This window comes from Chiloscyllium plagiosum, chromosome 2 (assembly GCF_004010195.1).
Source record: "Chiloscyllium plagiosum isolate BGI_BamShark_2017 chromosome 2, ASM401019v2, whole genome shotgun sequence".
Lineage (NCBI taxonomy): Eukaryota > Metazoa > Chordata > Chondrichthyes > Orectolobiformes > Hemiscylliidae > Chiloscyllium > Chiloscyllium plagiosum.
In genome coordinates, this window is record NC_057711.1 from 129,564,283 (window position 1) to 129,580,995 (window position 16,713).

Below are 16,713 nucleotides of genomic sequence, written 5' to 3' on the forward strand. Positions count from 1 at the left end.
AACAGAATAAAAGCAAAAAAATTAGCATACAATATGGTGAAGGTTAATGGGAAGCCAGAATAATGGGGAGCCTTTAAAACACAGCAGAAGATAACTAAAAAAAACAATAATGGGGAAGAAGGATGAAATATAGAATTAGTGTGAAATACAGTGTGGAAGCAAGCCATTCAGCCCATTGGGTCCACACCGCCCACCCAGACCCACCCGCTACCTCTGTTCCTGCATACCCTGTGGCTAACCCACCTAGCCTACATATCCCTGGACACGATGGGCAATTTAGCATAGCCCGTCCACCTCACCTGCACATCTTTAGACTGTGGGAGGAAATCAAAGTACCCAGAGGAAACCCACACAGACACAAGGGAATGTGCAAACTCTGCACAGACAGTCGCCTGAGGCTGGAATCAAACCCGAGTCCCTGGAGTTGTGAGGCAGCAGTGCTAAGCACTGAGCCACAGTGCCATCCCTTTTCAACAATCGAGCATCAGATATGAGAGTAGGCGAACTAGTAATATATAAGAAGATTGCAAGAGTTTTGTCAGATATCTAAAAGGTAAGAGAGAAGCAAGAGTAGACATTGAATCACTGGAAAATGAAGCTGGCGAAGTAGTAATGGGGAATAAAACAATGGTGGAAGAGCTGAATAGGTACTTTGCATCAGGCTTTTGAGTGGAAGACACCAGCAACACACCAAGATTTCAAGATAGTCAGGAGCAGAGGTGAGTATAATGGCCATCACTAAGGAGAAGGTGCAGGGAAAGCTGAAAGATCTGAATTTGGATAAATAACCAGGACCAGATGGACTACACCCCAGAGTTCTGAAGGAGGTTGTAGAAGCATTAGTGGTGATCTTTCAGGAATCACTGGGGTCAGGGAAGATTGCAGAGTATTGGAAAATTGCTAATGTAGCATCCTTGTTTAGGAAGAGAGGGAGGCAGAAGACAGGAAACTATCAGCTGATTAGCCTGATCTCAGTCATTGGTAAGACTCTCGAGTCCGTTATTAAGGATTAGATTGTGAAGTACTTGGAAGTGCGTGGTACAATAGGGTGGAGTGAGCACGGCTTTGTTAATGGGAGGTCATGCTTGATAAATCTGTTAGAATTCTTTGAAGAGATAATGAATAAGCTAGACAAAGGATAGTCAGTGGATGTGATCTATTTGGATTTCTAGAAGGTACCGCAAAGGAGGCTGCTAAATACGATAAGAATCTGTGGTGTTCCACAGGCGTAACTATGTTCTAAATATGGAAAGGCTTTGAAAATCTGAACTAGAAAGGGACTTGGGAGTCTTGGTTCAGGAATCTCTTAAGGTTAACATGCAGGATCATTTAGCAGTTAAGAAGGTAAGTGCAATGTTCTCGTTAATTTCAAGAGGATGAGAATACAAGAGCAGGGATGTACTGCTGAGGCTGTATAAAGTTCTGGTCAGACTGCATTTCGAATATTGTGAGCATTCTGGGTCCCAAATCTAAGGAAGGATGTGTTGGCTTTGTACAGGGTCCAAAAGAGATTTACAACAATGATGCCAGGAATGTAGGGCTTGCCATATGAGGAGCAGTTGAGGACTCTGGGTCTGTACTCAGGAGAGTTTAGAAGGATGAGGGGGGAATCTGATTTAAACTTACAGGAAACAGTGACCTGGAGACAGTGGATGTGGAGAAGATGTTTCCATGTGTAGGAGAGACTAAGACCCGAGTGGACAACCTCAGAGTGAAGGAACGACCCTGTACAACTGAGATGAGAAGGAATTGGTTTAGCCAGAAGGTGCTGACTCTGTCAAAGTCATTGCCACGAAGAGCTGTGGAGGCCAAGTCAATGAGTGTAATTAAGACAGAGATAGATAGGTTCATGATTAGTAAGGGGATCAAAGGTTATGGGGAGAAGGTAGGAAAATGAGTTTGAGAAACATATCAACCATGACTGAATGGCAGAGCAGACTGGTTTAATTCAGGAATAAAAGAATGACGAGAGAAAGATTAGGGACAATCAAGGACAGTAGTAGGAAGTTGTGTGTGGAGTCTGAGGAGATAGGGGAAGTGCTAAATGAATATTTTTCATCAGTATTCACACTAGAAAAAGACAATGTTGTCAAGAAGAACAACACTAAGATACAGGCTACTAGACTGGATGGGATTGATGTTCGCAAGAAGAAGGTGTTAGCAATTCTGGAAAGTGTGAAAATAGATAAGTCCCCTGGGCCGGATGGGATTTATCCTAGGATTCTCTGGGAAGCCAGGGAGGAGATTGGCTTTGATCTTTATGTCATCATTGTCGACAGGAGTAGTGCCAGAAGACTGGAAGTTAGCAAATGTGGTTCCCCTGTTCAAGAAGGGGAGTAGAGACAACCCTGGTAATTATAGACCAGTGAGCCTTACTTCAGTTGTGAGTAAAGTGTTGGAAAGGATTATAAGAGGTAGGATTTATAATCATCTAGAGAGGAATAAGTTGATAGGGATAGTCAACACAGTTTTGTGAAGGATAGATGGTGCCTCACTAACCTTATTGAGTTCTTTGAAAAGGTGACCAAACAGGTGGATGAGGGTAAAGCGGTTGATGTGGTGTATATGGATTTCAGTAAGGTGTTTGTTAAGGTTCCCCACGGTAGGCTATTGCACAAAATACGGAGGCGTGGGATTGTTGGTGATTTAACGGTATAGATCATAAGTTGGCTAGCTGAAAGAAGCAAGTGGATAATAGTTGATAGGAAATGTTCATCCTGGAGTTCAGTTACTAGTGGTGTACTGCAGGGATCTGTTTTGGGACCACTGCTGTTTGTCATTTTAATAAATTACCAAGATGAGGGCGTGGAAGGATGGATTAGTAAATTTGCAGATGACACTAAAGTTGGTGGAGTTGTGGATAGTGACGAAGGATGTTACAGGTTACAGAGGGACATAGATAAGCTGCAGAGCTGGGCTGAGAGGTGGCAAGTGGAGTTTAATGCGGAAGAGTGTGAAGTGATTCGTTTTGGAAGGAGTAACAGGAATGCAGAGTACTGGGCTAATGGTAGGATTCTTGGTAGTGCAGATGAGCAGAAGGATCTCAGTGTCCAGGTACATAGATCCCTGAAAGTTGCCACCCAGGTTGATAGGGTTGTTAAGAATGTGTATGGTGTGTTAGCTTTTATTGGTAGAGATATTGGGTCTTGGAGCTGCAAGGTCATGCTGCAGCTTTACAAAACTCTGGTGCAGCCATTTGGTGTATTGTGTACAGTTCTGGTCACCGCATTATAGGAAGAATGTGGAAGCATTGGAAAAGATTTACTAGGAGTTGCCTGGTATGGAGAAAAGGTCTTATGAGGAATGGCTGAGGGACTTGAGGCTGTTTTCGTTAGAGAGAAGAAGGTTGAGAGGTGACTTAATTGAAACATATAAGATAATCAGAGGGTTAGATAGGGTGGACAGGGAGAGCCTTTTTCCTCAGATGATGATGGCGAGCATGAGAGGACATAGCTTTAAACTGAGAGGTGATAGATTTAGGACAGATGTCAGAGGTAGATTCCTTACTCAGAGAGTAGTAGGGGCGTGGAATGCCCTGCCTGCAACAGTAGTAGACTCACCAACTTTAAGGACATTTAAATGGTCACTGGATAAACATATGGATGAAAATGGAATAATGTAGGTTAGATGACTTCAGATTGGTTTCACAGGTAGCCACAACATCGCGGGCTGAAGGGCCTGTACTGCGCTGTTTTGTTCTATGTTCTAATTCAGCTACTGTGTATTTGCGTTATCATTGTAACTGAATCGTAAGGGCTAAGATACCAAATACATTCAGTATGAAATCTAGCCTGTGTCAAATACTTTTTAGGAAATTCCCACATATTTTCTTTGCTTGCAATTAAGTGCTCATCCATAGACAAGAGAACGGCCAGTGAATTAAAGTGCATGCAGAACCATTTTCAAGGGTGGTTTTCTCCTGTGTTATCAGCTGCCCCCTTTTCCTCATGATTAGTTGACTACTCGGAGCATTTCTATACCTTAGGAAGTGATTTTCACTGATTCCCCACTCCCTGTAAGACCCCAAACAAGAAGGAAGCAGGACTTTAGAAAACAGACAGGAAAACATTGTCACTGTACCTCTGAGGCCCCTCTTTGGCACTCCATTGGAGTGCCTGATCAGTTATTTTACTCTGAGAAACATAGTTATCAATCTGTATAGATTTACATTCCAGCAATAAGCATAATTGGTGACTGTGCCCGTAAAGTGTTGGAAATTAATAAATCCCAACTCTTGCTCCTTCCCACCTCAACAAAATCCAAAACAGCCTGTAACCTTAATATTGGAATATTCAAATTGTGACAAAGAATTTTATTCAAGGTTTGTGAGAAGATTTGTAGCTCGGGTGCTCGTTGTTGTAGTTCTGTTCGCCGAGCTGGGAATTTGTGTTGCAGACGTTTCGTCCCCTGTCTAGGTGACATCCTCAGTGCTTGGTAGCCTCCTGTAAAGCGCTTCTGTGATTTTTCCTCCGGCATTTGTAGTAGTTTGTCTCTGCCGCTTCCGGTTATCAGTTCCAGCTGTCCGCTGCAGTGGCCGATATATTGGGTCCAGATCGATGTGTTTGTTTATAGAATCTGTGGATGAGTGCCATGCCTCTAGGAATTCCCTGGCTGTTCTCTGTTTGGCTTGTCCTATAATAGTAGTGTGTCCCATGTTGCTTGTCATCTGCGTGTGTGGCTACTAAGGATAGCTGGTCGTGTCGTTTCGTGGCTAGTTGGTGTTCATGGATACGGATCGTTAGCTGTCTTCCTATTTGTCCTATGTAGTGTTTTGTGCAGTCCTTGCATGGGACTTTGTACACTATGTTGGTTTTGTTCATGCTGGGTATCGGGTCCTTCGTCCTGGTTTTCAGTTTGCTCTATGAGCTATCAATTCTCTCAGTGTCCAGGTATGCAATCACCTTAAAGGGACCAGCTGTTCGATTACACCGAACGTGGTAGTACTTAAAATATACTTAGCTGAATGTAAGGAAGGGACAGGATTGCTGCTTCTAAAATCATATTATGTGACCACCGTAAGATTCATACCATCATTGTAATCCTTCGTAGTGTTCAGTGGCAGTAATTATGGGCTGGTCAGATGACATTTGGCTGTTTGTAACTTGACGAAACGTCATAGAGTCATAGAGATTTACAGCACGGAAACAGACCCTTCGGTCCAACCTGGCCATGCCGCCAAATGCCTCTTAAATGTTGCAATTATACCAGCCTCCACCACTTCCTCTGGCAGCTCATTCCATACACGTACCACCCTCTGCATGAAAACGTTGCCCCTTAGGTCTCTTTTAGATCTTTCCCCTCTCACCCTAAACCTATACCCTCTAGTTCTGGATTCCCCGACCCCAGGGAAAAGACTTTGTCAATTTATCCTATCCATTCCCCTCATAATTTTGTAAACCTTATAAGGTCACCCCTCAGCCTCTGACACTCCAGGGAAAACAGCCCCAGCCTGTCCAGCCTCTCCCTACAGCTCAAAACCTCCAACCCTGGCAACATCCTTGTAAACCTTTCAGTGAACCAGAGGTTCGACGTTATTTTTGTTTTGACCCACAAGAAATGTGAGAACCTCATGAACCTGACGGCTCTCAACTCCCTATCTCTGAGTTTTTCAATGTCTCAGAAATCTATGGGTGAGGAATAAGTTTTAAACCATTTCCAAGTTGCACTGGGAGTGACAATTAATTACTAATTAATAGTACATAATGTCACCCAAAACCTGCCACTGTCAAACCAATAATGACTGGTTCGGGTTGAGATATGGGTCTGAAGTTTGTGTTTCCTCTCCAGTGGTATTTGTCATGGTGGAGTCACATTAATGGTGCACTCACAGGATACTGCCTTCCCATCCACCCCCTGATCAACCCACATAATACAGAGTATGTGGATGGTGGGTTGTACATGGGCGGAGGAGGCAGCTGGGAGAGAGGCACTGAAATTACCAGCCTGTGTGCCATGCTCAAAATGATAATTAAGGGTATTGAACTTGTTAAAATCTCAGTTGAACCTAATTGTCCTGCCCATGCTGTATTACAGTTGGGGTGGATAGCCCTTTTTAAATTTTTTTTTGTTAAAGCAGGGGGAATGATGGGAGATACTACACTACAGAGCATCTTTAATGCATCTATACACATTCCTCACTAAGTTATAATACCTCCACCCTCCCTTTCTCCCATCCCCTCTGCCCACTTCACTCAACTTTCCAAGATACTCGAACCGTAGTGGTGAGCTGGCTGAATGGCCATCTTTTGTGCAGATGTGGAGTCTGTGTGGGTGGAATTGAGGAACCACAAAGGCAAAAAAAACATAATTGGAGTTGTGTATAGACCTCCTAACAGTGGTCAAGACCAGGGACGCAACATGTACCGGGAAATAGAGAAGGCATGTCAGAAAGGCAAGGTTACATTGATCATGGGAGACTTCAATATGCAGGTGGACTGGGTAAATAATGTTGTTAGTGGATCTAAAGAAAGGGAATTCATGGAATGCTTACAGGATGCATCAGCCATGATTGAATGGCAGAGTGGACTTGATGGGCCGAATGGCCTTACTTCCACTCCTATGTCTTATGGTCTTATGGTCTTATGGTCTTATCCCCATTCTATGATCTGTGCAAGACTCCAGAGACCCCTCTACAGGAATGTAATAAGAGGCATGAAGACTGAGATAGAGGCCCACACATGCTCTAAGATGCAATCAATTCTTCTCCTGTCATTTTGTTTAAAGAGGATATCATTCAGTTTAAGAAAAAAAATCCACATGACTGTTGGTTACACTCTATTAGAGTAAGAGAGATTTCAAATTGTTGAATAAATCATAACTTGTCTCCCTGCAGAATGCAAAAAGGGAAATGCAGTTTCATGATGACCATTGATTATTTGTTGTTTCTGTAAAGTTACTTTTTGACGTACTTTTGAGAAACTTTTGAATTATCATCTGAATAGGTGTTAATTCTGTAAAGTATAGACTGTGACGGGGCAGTTGACAAAAAACCCTAATTGATAACGTGCTTTTTCTTTCTCTCTTTTTTAATTCAGACATAAATGAATGTGCCCAGAACCCACTGCTGTGTGCTTTCCGATGCATTAACACCTTTGGTTCCTATGAATGTACATGCCCTGCCGGTTACACTTTGAGGGAAGATGGGAAGATGTGCAGAGGTGAGGACAGTCAGTAGGAGCAGAAAACCAACTCTCACTGTTTACATGTTGAAAAAGACAAGATTCAGACAAGATATGACCACCAGGCTGATGGAATTGGATCAAGATACAAACCACAGTCTTGTTTATTGAAGCAGTTTATCCCATATTTATTTATTTTAACCATGTAAGGAAGATCATGGTTGTTAAGAGAAAGAGAGAGAGAGAGAGAGAGAGAGAGCAGTGTTAAGGAATAAGACCTGATGTATCAGGATTGACTGTCTATCTTTGCTGCCATCTTTATTTCTGAGGACTATGGACATCCACTGTATTGGTCCACACTTACAGGGAAAGTTCCAGAGTGGTTTGCCATTGCCTTCTGCAGAATGGCTTTACAGGAAACTGTCCTGCTCTGACTGCCTGGTGTCAGGCATTGGGTGTGTTTACACGCTGACAATCATCCTGTTTGGTCATATTATGAAAGTACCCTGAAGTCATTAAGTTCTGGCACATAGATGCAAACCCTGAGCTTCTGGTCTCTGTAACTTCTTACCCACTCTATCATAACACCCCCTTAAAAAAGGCTTGTATATTATGGCAGAAGGATTAGCAAGTTTATTTTTTTTGGAAAAGAAAGTTGAATTGAAGTTTGCAATATTATACAGGGCATTGACAGAGATGTTTCTGGCAAAAATCTCCTCACTGTGGTTAATAATCATGTACCACAAGGCAGAAGTTATAAATCAGTAAAGAAGCAAAAGTGCAAGTCTTTCTCACCAAAATAACTGAAAAAAAATTAAGAGATGGCCATTGAAATGTACAGTGTAAATGTGTTTAAAATTTAATTACATGCATTTCAGTAAATAAAAGTGACTGAGACATAGAGCGAGAAAGTAAGTTATGATGAACTGATATATCAGAAATGACTGGCTTACTAAGCCTAATAACAATTTCCTATTCCTGAAAGTGTCTACTTGCCTTTATGTTTTGGCCTAGCATTCCTAATGAATATTAACCTAACCTAGTTCTCGTTATTTCCTTAAATCATGGTGGTTTCCAACCTTTCACTTTATCAACACTTCAACAGCTCCTATGAGATTGCAATCTTAATAACTTGTGGCCCAAGAGAAACCAAACAACATTGTCACACTGTGTTATCTCTGTCTTTCTGTTTTTAACTTTGAATATCATTTGCCGGTTGCAGTACCAGACAATAAAAACAGTGCCTAATACCGTGTGATTCTGTTTTCCACCTTATTTTCTGTGTTTTAATCAAGTTTTATTTTAAAACCTATTTATTTTGCTTTGTGTTGACCATGTTCCATCACAGACCTCGATGAATGTACTCAGGAACTCCAAGACTGTGAATCGCGAGGCATGATGTGCAAAAACCTGATTGGTACCTTTATGTGTATCTGCCCACCTGGAATGGTACGCAGACCCGATGGAGATGGTTGTATGGGTAAGATTTTTTGACTGACTGCGAAAGGCATGAAATTTGGGTGAAATGATGTCATTCGGCGAATCCATAGTGAAATGTTCTGAAGACAGACCCTGAGGAAATAGGCAACTAGTAGCCCTGTGATAGAAACAGTTCTACTAAACAGACAAATATTCAGCTCATTGAATTCTCAAAAATATGCCAGCTTTCAGGGACGGAAAATAAAAGCTTTAATTTCACTTCTCTGATCTGTGCATTTCCTGTGGCCATACTAAAGGAGGAAAGAAATCTCTTCCACAAATAACAATGCGCATTTAAATAATGTACAGATGGCACAGGAGTGACACTAACATGTGTTCCACGTCATGATCCGATGATTTCACTGAAACGTTACAGAAGAGAAAGGCCACCCATAGGATCTGAGCTCTCGTCAGACTGAAGCAACTTTGTTTAAAAAAAGAGAAGTATTGGTTTTCTCCATCCTTCACTCCAGCACAGCCACACAGCAGTCACTGGAGCCAATTGGCTGATGCTCCTTAAAAGAAAGCAGAGCTGGAATTTGTCCTGGCTGGAGGAGCGTTGTGCGGCCATGTGCACGTTTCTTTGTTGACTTGGAGCCAGTGATGATCTTGGACATGAGGCCCATTCTGAGTTGGTTCATGTGTTCAAAATATTTCTGCAGAGAAATATAGCCAGATTCATCTAAAATTAGGCCGTGTGTTTGTGAAAAGTGCACCTGCCTTATTTTAGAGCCGACCAGAATAGGGAGAGGGATGGAATAGAAGAAAATGTGGCATGATTATCTTCAGATAAACATCTAATGAAGTTAAGTAGTTATTATAACTTCTGAGTAGCCAGCAATGTTACATGTATTACCTGTTTTAAGCTGGTGTCGGGCATTTGGATCAGAACACGACATTTTATAACATTCAAGGCAATGGGCCTAGTTCAGGAAAGTGGGACCAGTGTAGATAGTAGTGGATTTAAAGTATAGACTTGAAGGCTCAAAGGATCTCTGTACTATATGATTCTGGGATTCTATGGTGTTCTGTCAAAAGGTCATATTGGTCACATACCTGACCCACTCTCTGGCACCGATTTGGCCCATGGGTCATGGAATAGTGCAGTCCTCATCCTGCATGCCTGTTTTCAGGCACATTGACCCTGATTTTAACTCTTCTAGCCTAGTGGCAACCAGTACAGGGGTAGATTCAGTGAAGACCCTTATCTCTCCTCATCCCTCTGTCTTCCCACTATGTCCTGATTACAATCACGGTCTTGCACCAGAGAATGACGTTTCATTAGAAAGGAAATGGGGAACTTTTTTTGAAAAAAAGTATTTAGACAGCAAAAGTGGATCTGCAGTGTGTGCTGGTCAGTGGCGAAGTCCTCTCCATTGAGCCAAACCTGCTGGGAGCCAGGAGAACAAAAGTCAGTAAGTTTGGCTGCCCCAGACCAGGTCTCTCTCATTCCTTTGGAAAACCTCTTTCCCTCTCCTTAAATGAGGGCTTGGGTCCATTCCTATCTGTAAGATCAAACAACAGAGGCCCTTAAGAGACTTTAAAATTGATCACCAGGGGACCTGTCCATAAAGATCAGCAGATGTACCACATCTCTGAACTCCACAAATTCTCCATCTATTTCAGGGTTTACACACTCTATATCCCTCCCACTTTAAAAATGGGTCAGTGCATCTGTCACATTTCAAATGTTGTCAGCCAATAGTTCACTGTGTTTATTTGCCTCAAATTCTTCTAACGTATACAAACTTGACATTAGTGGTTGAAATCACACCATGCGTTTTGAGTATCATAAATACTCATATATTTGTGTGGAATTCTTTTCTCTGTTATCTCAGTGCTGTTTTTAGCCTCTATGTTTTGAATATGTTACTGATTTTGCTACTGACAAAATAAATAACAGATGGGAATTTGATTAACATTTGCAAAACCAGTTTAATAATTCTGCACAATATGATTCTGCCCAGCTTGTAGCCTCCAAATTGTTACAAATATGGAGAAGCTGAGTATCGATGCCAAAAATAACTTATGCCAACATATTTTGTAGAGAAAATGAAAGAATCAAAATAGTTTGGTTCTATATTTGATATTTTTTCAAACAATACCTGAATCTTTCCAATTTTAGATAACAATGAATGCTGGAGTAAGCCAGGCATCTGTGAAAATGGGCGCTGTATAAACATTGTAGGCAGCTACAGATGTGACTGTGGTGAAGGTTTCCGAGCAACTCCCTCGGGCACTGAGTGCATTGGTAAGTCCAATTTACATGGACGTTTCAGTGTAGATTAATCCACATGTCACATTTTAAGGGGGACAAGTCCCATCAAAACTACCAATCAAATTGAGATTCTGATATTATAAATCAAAATTTCTTCATAATTAATTGTGTTATGTCAAAGAGTACAGTATCAGTGAATGATGGAATATTGGCAAGTAAAATAAAAAGTGTTGAACATATCACATCAACAAGGGAAACAACAGTTGGCTATAGCAAAAAAGATGCTATGCCGATCTAAAAAGGATTTATTCACTGCCATTGGAACCAATGCTCAAGATGGACTTGACAATCAAGTGGCCACTTAAATACAGTGTATTCTTTTCTACAGAGTGTAGGGTAAACTTGAGGCGCATTCAGTCACAAACTGATGGTCCCTGTTCCTGCTGTGTCTTTGTTATGAACCTTGTCTGATGTGAGCACTGGGCAAAGTGAAACAATTAGCAAAGACACAGACAGGTCCAAATGAAGAGGGGCAAGGTAGGATGACAGCCTAGAGTACGGCAGGAGTTAGAAAAGTGGGCAGTGAGATCTCAATGATAAAGTCGAAAGAGAAGTTGACACAGACTGCAGGCCAATAATACAATAACTTGAGCTGAAAGAGGTTTGTAGGACATTTGTGTATGATGAGAGCAACAAAAATATTAGAAAGTAAAGGAACAATATTTAAGAAAAGGAATGAGGAAGAGAATTTGTAAACTTATTTTGAAGACCAAAGTATGCAACAAACATATCAACAATAACATACGTTTATGTAGTGTCTTTATAGATTCAATAATACAATAACTTGAGCTGAAAGAGGTTTGTAGGACATTTGTGTATGATGAGAGCAACAAAAATATTAGAAAGTAAAGGAACAATATTTAAGAAAAGGAATGAAGAAGAGAATTTGTAAACTTATTTTGAAGACCAAAGTATGCAACAAACATATCAACAATAACATACATTTATGTAGTGTCTTTATAGATTACACTAAGGTGTTGTAGAGTCATGGTCATGGAGTCGTAGGGTCATACAGCATGAATACAGACCCTTCGGCACAACTAGTTCATGCTGATCACGTTCCCAAACTAAACTAGTCCCACCTGCCTGCGTTTGACCCATATCCCTCCAAACCTTTCCTATTCATGTACTTATCCAAATGTCTTTTAAATGTTGTAACTGTACCCACATCCAGACTTCCTCAGGCAGCTCTTTCACACATGAACTACTCTCTGTTTAAAAGGGTTGCCCCTCATGTCTTTTTAAGCTTTCTCCTCTCACCTTTAAAATATGCCCCCTAGTTTTGAACTCCCCTAACCTAGGGGAAAGACACTTGCTATTCACCTTATCTATGCCCCTCATGATTTTTATAAAACTCTATGAGGTCACCCCTCAATCTCCGACACTCCAGTGAAAAAAGTCCCAGACAGTTTTTATAACTCAAACTCTCCATTTCCAGCAACATCATGATAAATCTTTTCTGAACCCTCTTCAATTTGGGAACTGCACACATTACTCCAGAAGAGGCCTCACCAACATCTTGTATAACCTCAAGATGGTGTCCAAGCTCTGAGCAATGAAGGCAAGCGTACTAAGTGCCTTCTAACCACTCTGTCTACCTGTGACACAAATTTCAAAGAATTATGTACCTGAACCCCTAGATCTCTGTTTGACAACACTATCCAGGGATCTAACATTAAGTGTATAAGCCCTGCCCTTGTTTCTCTTACCAAAATGCAATACTCCACTGTGCTACCAATTTTGGAGAGGTAAGAATTGATTAGGGATAGTCAGCATGAGGGTTTTGTGTGAGGGAAATTGTGTCTTACAAACTTGATTGAGTTTTTTGAGGAAGTAACCAAAAAGATTGTTGAGGGCAGAGCAGTAGACATTGTTACTTAGATTTGTTACTGAGTTACTTAGACACATAACCAAAAGTGTGGTTAAAGAGGCAGGTTTTAGGGATCATCTTACCAAAGTAGGAAGATGTAGAGTGACTGCTGAAGGAAATATAAAGTCTAAGACCATTAGCTAAAGTCAAGCCTGCCAATGGTGGAGAGATTAAAATTGGGACCATGCAAGAGGCCAGAATTGGAAAAGCCCAGAGCAGGTTCTATAGATAAGGAGAGGGATTTGTGGACTGACTTGCACGAGAGTTTTAAAATAATCATGTTGCAAGAATAGGAACCCATATAGTTGGTGAACAATGGGGACAGTTGAATGAAAGTACACATGTTCACATATGGGAACTGAGTTTTGGATGAATTTAAGTTTAGGGTGGGTTCAAGATGAAGTAGCAGTCAAGAGACTGCTGGGATAGCCAAGTCAGAGGTTAAGAAATGCATTTCATTGCTGCAAGCAAACTTATTTGGGGCAAAAACAGGTGATGTTACGACAGTTGAGATTAAACGTTATAGGTGATGCAGCAGTTATGTGTTCACATGGCAACGAAAATAAACCAAAGAACTGCAGATGCTGGAAATCTGAAACAAAATCAGAAATTGCTGGAGAAGCTCAGTGGGTCTGGCAGCATCTATGGAGAGAGAACATTTCATTTCCAGTGACCCTCCTTCAAAAGGAACTAGGTTTGCGACTGTACCCGAGTGTAAAATCACAGAATGGGAAAGGAGGAGCATTTTGCTGGAGATTTGAAATAAAATTTGCTGGTGTAAGGATGGCTAAGCAAATCAACAGTTGCATAGTTGTCATAGGGAGACGGTCAGTGAGGGGATATGCATGATGTCACTGAGCAAAAGTATTCAATGTCGATGATTGAGGTCTGATGAACAGAAATGGGTATGGTGAGGTGAAAAGAATAGTTATGAATGAGGTGAGAGATTTTTTGTATGAAGACAGAAGAGCAATGTATTTACAACAGAGAGTACAAGGGAAATTGAGAATGGAATGTAGATAATTTAGGATGAGGAGCCAATCAATGAAAATTGCTGAGGGAAGGAAAAGAGAGGGGTATTTTATGGGGAAACTCAAATCGGTGTCGAGAGAGAAGACCATGAGTAATAATGAAGGAAAAAGGAAGAATGTAAGATGCTCAGAGGAGGGACAAGTGTCAGAGGAACAAGAGACATAAAGATGTGACTGCTGGTAAGGCCACAGTATCACAAAGTGAGATGATAAAGAGCAAGACTAAGTGAGCACAGTGGCAAAAAGGCAAATGAGCAGTTCCAGGTCATGTCTTTCAACAGGGTAGTGATAGCTAGCACAATATGGTCATTGAGGAAACCCTGAGATGGCTATCCAGAGCTGCCACAGGGGCAGGAGGAGGGAAACTGAGGAGCTGAAGATTTGTGATAAAGATCAGGTTGGGCTAGGTCAGTAGGATTGTACAATAATTGAGGCAAGAGATGAAAGGTTAAAATCCTGACAGAAAGGAGAGAGATGTATTAGGCTTGCATCTGAGGCAGAAGTTAAAATACATGAGTGAGTGGTACAAAGTGAATTCATTGTCATGGCGGAGATTAGGTGATGCAACTTAAATGGAATCATAGTTTCTTTTTACCAATGAGAAGTTTTAATCTTTCAAAAGCTAGCTGCACTTTTCCATAATAGTTATGTTTCTGTTAGAAGCTGCAATTTAGCTGTAATTGCATTCCCTTGTCAAAGTGCCAAAATGGCTGGGTTCCTCAATTCCATTTCCCTGGGATTAAGACCAATCCTCTGAAGGTAAACAGCACAAAGGGGTACTTTGTAATTGATGGCAGAACAGAGCTCTCTGTCAAATAAGGGTAATGTTTGTCTGGGAAGCTCACCTCTCCCACACAGAGGTCAATAGTAATAAGAATACACCAGATGAAAATGAGAAATGCCTAATTTGTAATTTTCCTGATTATTCTTTGTCTTTCTTCACGTTCTCCTTATCTCCCACTCAGCATACACACCAACCCCCCACTTTCCTTGGACCAGGGATCATTTTCCTGACTCTATAACAGCACAGAAAAATTTCCTTCCTCCTCACGAGCTGTCATTTTCAACCATTTGTTACCAATTAAAGGAGCTGACAGATCAGTGAGATGTGTCACCTGAAGGTTTGTGCTGAACTGCCACTCAGATTCGGTACACATTACTAAATATATAGAACCTAGAATATATAAAAGCACAGCACAGAACAGGCCCTTTGGCCCACAATGTTGTGCTGAGTACTAATCCTAATGTAAAATATAGTAACTTAACCTATGCATCCCTCAACTCACTGCTGTCCATGTGCATATCCAGCAGTCGCTTAAATGTCCCCAATGACTCTGCTTCTTCCACCACTACTGGCAACGCATTCCCTGCATTCACAACTCTCTGCATAAAGAACCTTCCTCTGACGTCTCCTTTATACCCTACCTCTGACATCTCTATACCAGTCATGCCAGTCAATCCTGCCTTGGGGAAAAGTCTCTGGTTATTGACTCTATCTATTCCTCTCATTACCTTGTATACCTCGATCAGGTCACCTCTCTTCCTCCTTCTCTCCAGAGAGAAAAGTCCGAGCTTAGTCAATCTCTCTTTATGAGACAAGCCCTCCAGTCCAGGCAGCATCCTGGTAAACCTTCTTTGCACCCTCTCCAAAGCCTCTGTATCTTTCCTATAGTAGGGCGACCAGAACTGGACACAATATTCCAAGTGTGGTCTCACCAGGGACTTGTAGAGCTGTAGCAAAACCTCGCAGCTCTTTTTTAAACTCAATCCCCCTGTTAATGAAAGCCAAAACACCATATGCTTTCTTAACAACCTGATCCACTTGGGTGCCAACTTTGAGGGATCTATGAACTTGAACACCAAGATCCCTCTGTTCCTCCACACTGCCAAGAATCCTGTCTTTAATCCCATATTCAGCATTCAAGTTCAACCTTCCAAAATGCATCACTTCGCATTTATCCAGGTTGAACTCCATCTGCCATTTCTCAGCCCAGCTCTGCATCCTGTCTATGTCGCGCTGCAGCCTGCATTAGCCCTCTATACTATCGATGACATCTCTAACCTTTGTGTCATCTGCAGATTTACTAACCCACCCCTCAATCTCCTCATCCAAGTCATTTATAAAAACTACAAAGAGCAGAGGCCCAAGATCAGAGCCCTGCGGGTCCCCACTCAACACTGACCTCCAGGCAGAATATTTTCCATCTACAACCACTCTCTGCCTTCTGTCAGCCAGCCAATTCAGAATCCAGATAGCCAAGTCTCCCTGTATCCCATACCCCCTGACATTATGAATGAGCCAACCATGGGGAACCTTATCAAATGCCTTGCTGAAGTCCATATACACCACATCCACTGCTCGACCTTTGTTGACCTGTCTCGTCACCTCCTCAAAGAACTCAATAAGATTTGTGAGGCATGACCTGCCCCTCACAAAGCCATGCTGACTGCCTTTAATCACACTATGCTTTTCTGGATAGTCATAAATCCTGTCCCTCAGAATTCTTTCCAAAAACTTGCTGACCACAGACATAAGACTGACTGGTCTGTAATTGCCAGGGATTTCCTATTACCCTTCTCGAAAAGTGGAACAACATTCACCTCCTTCCAATCCTCCTCCCGTGGAGAGTGAGGAGGCAAAGATCTTCGCCAGCGGCTTAGCAACCTCCTTTCCCGCTTTCCGGAGCAGCCTGGGATAAATCTGGTCTAGTCCTGGGGTCTTATCAATCTTAATGTTTGCCAAAATTTCCAGCACATCAACTTCATCAATCTTGATCTGGTCAAGCCTGTATCCCAGCTACTCAAAGTCCTCATTCACAACAAGGTCCCTTTTTCTTAGTGAAAACCTTAGAAGATCTCACCTTTTTAAACACTTCTTGGCAGCCCTTGTTTCTCTCTGCCCTCTCACCCTGCCGCTCTGTTCAAAAAAATGTTGTT

The 16,713-nt window shown here is 41.8% G+C and overlaps 1 protein-coding gene across 1 annotated transcript in view; it reads left to right on the forward strand.

Annotated features, from left to right (window-relative positions):
* Positions 1–16,713, forward strand: part of LOC122558088 (fibrillin-2-like) — a 318,053-nt gene that overhangs the window by 260,747 nt on the left and 40,593 nt on the right. The window contains exons 51-53 of the mRNA XM_043706411.1: positions 7,035–7,157; positions 8,467–8,598; positions 10,723–10,848. Of these exons, the coding sequence (XP_043562346.1) occupies positions 7,035–7,157; positions 8,467–8,598; positions 10,723–10,848 (381 nt within the window). The remainder of the gene's footprint in view (positions 1–7,034; positions 7,158–8,466; positions 8,599–10,722; positions 10,849–16,713) is intronic.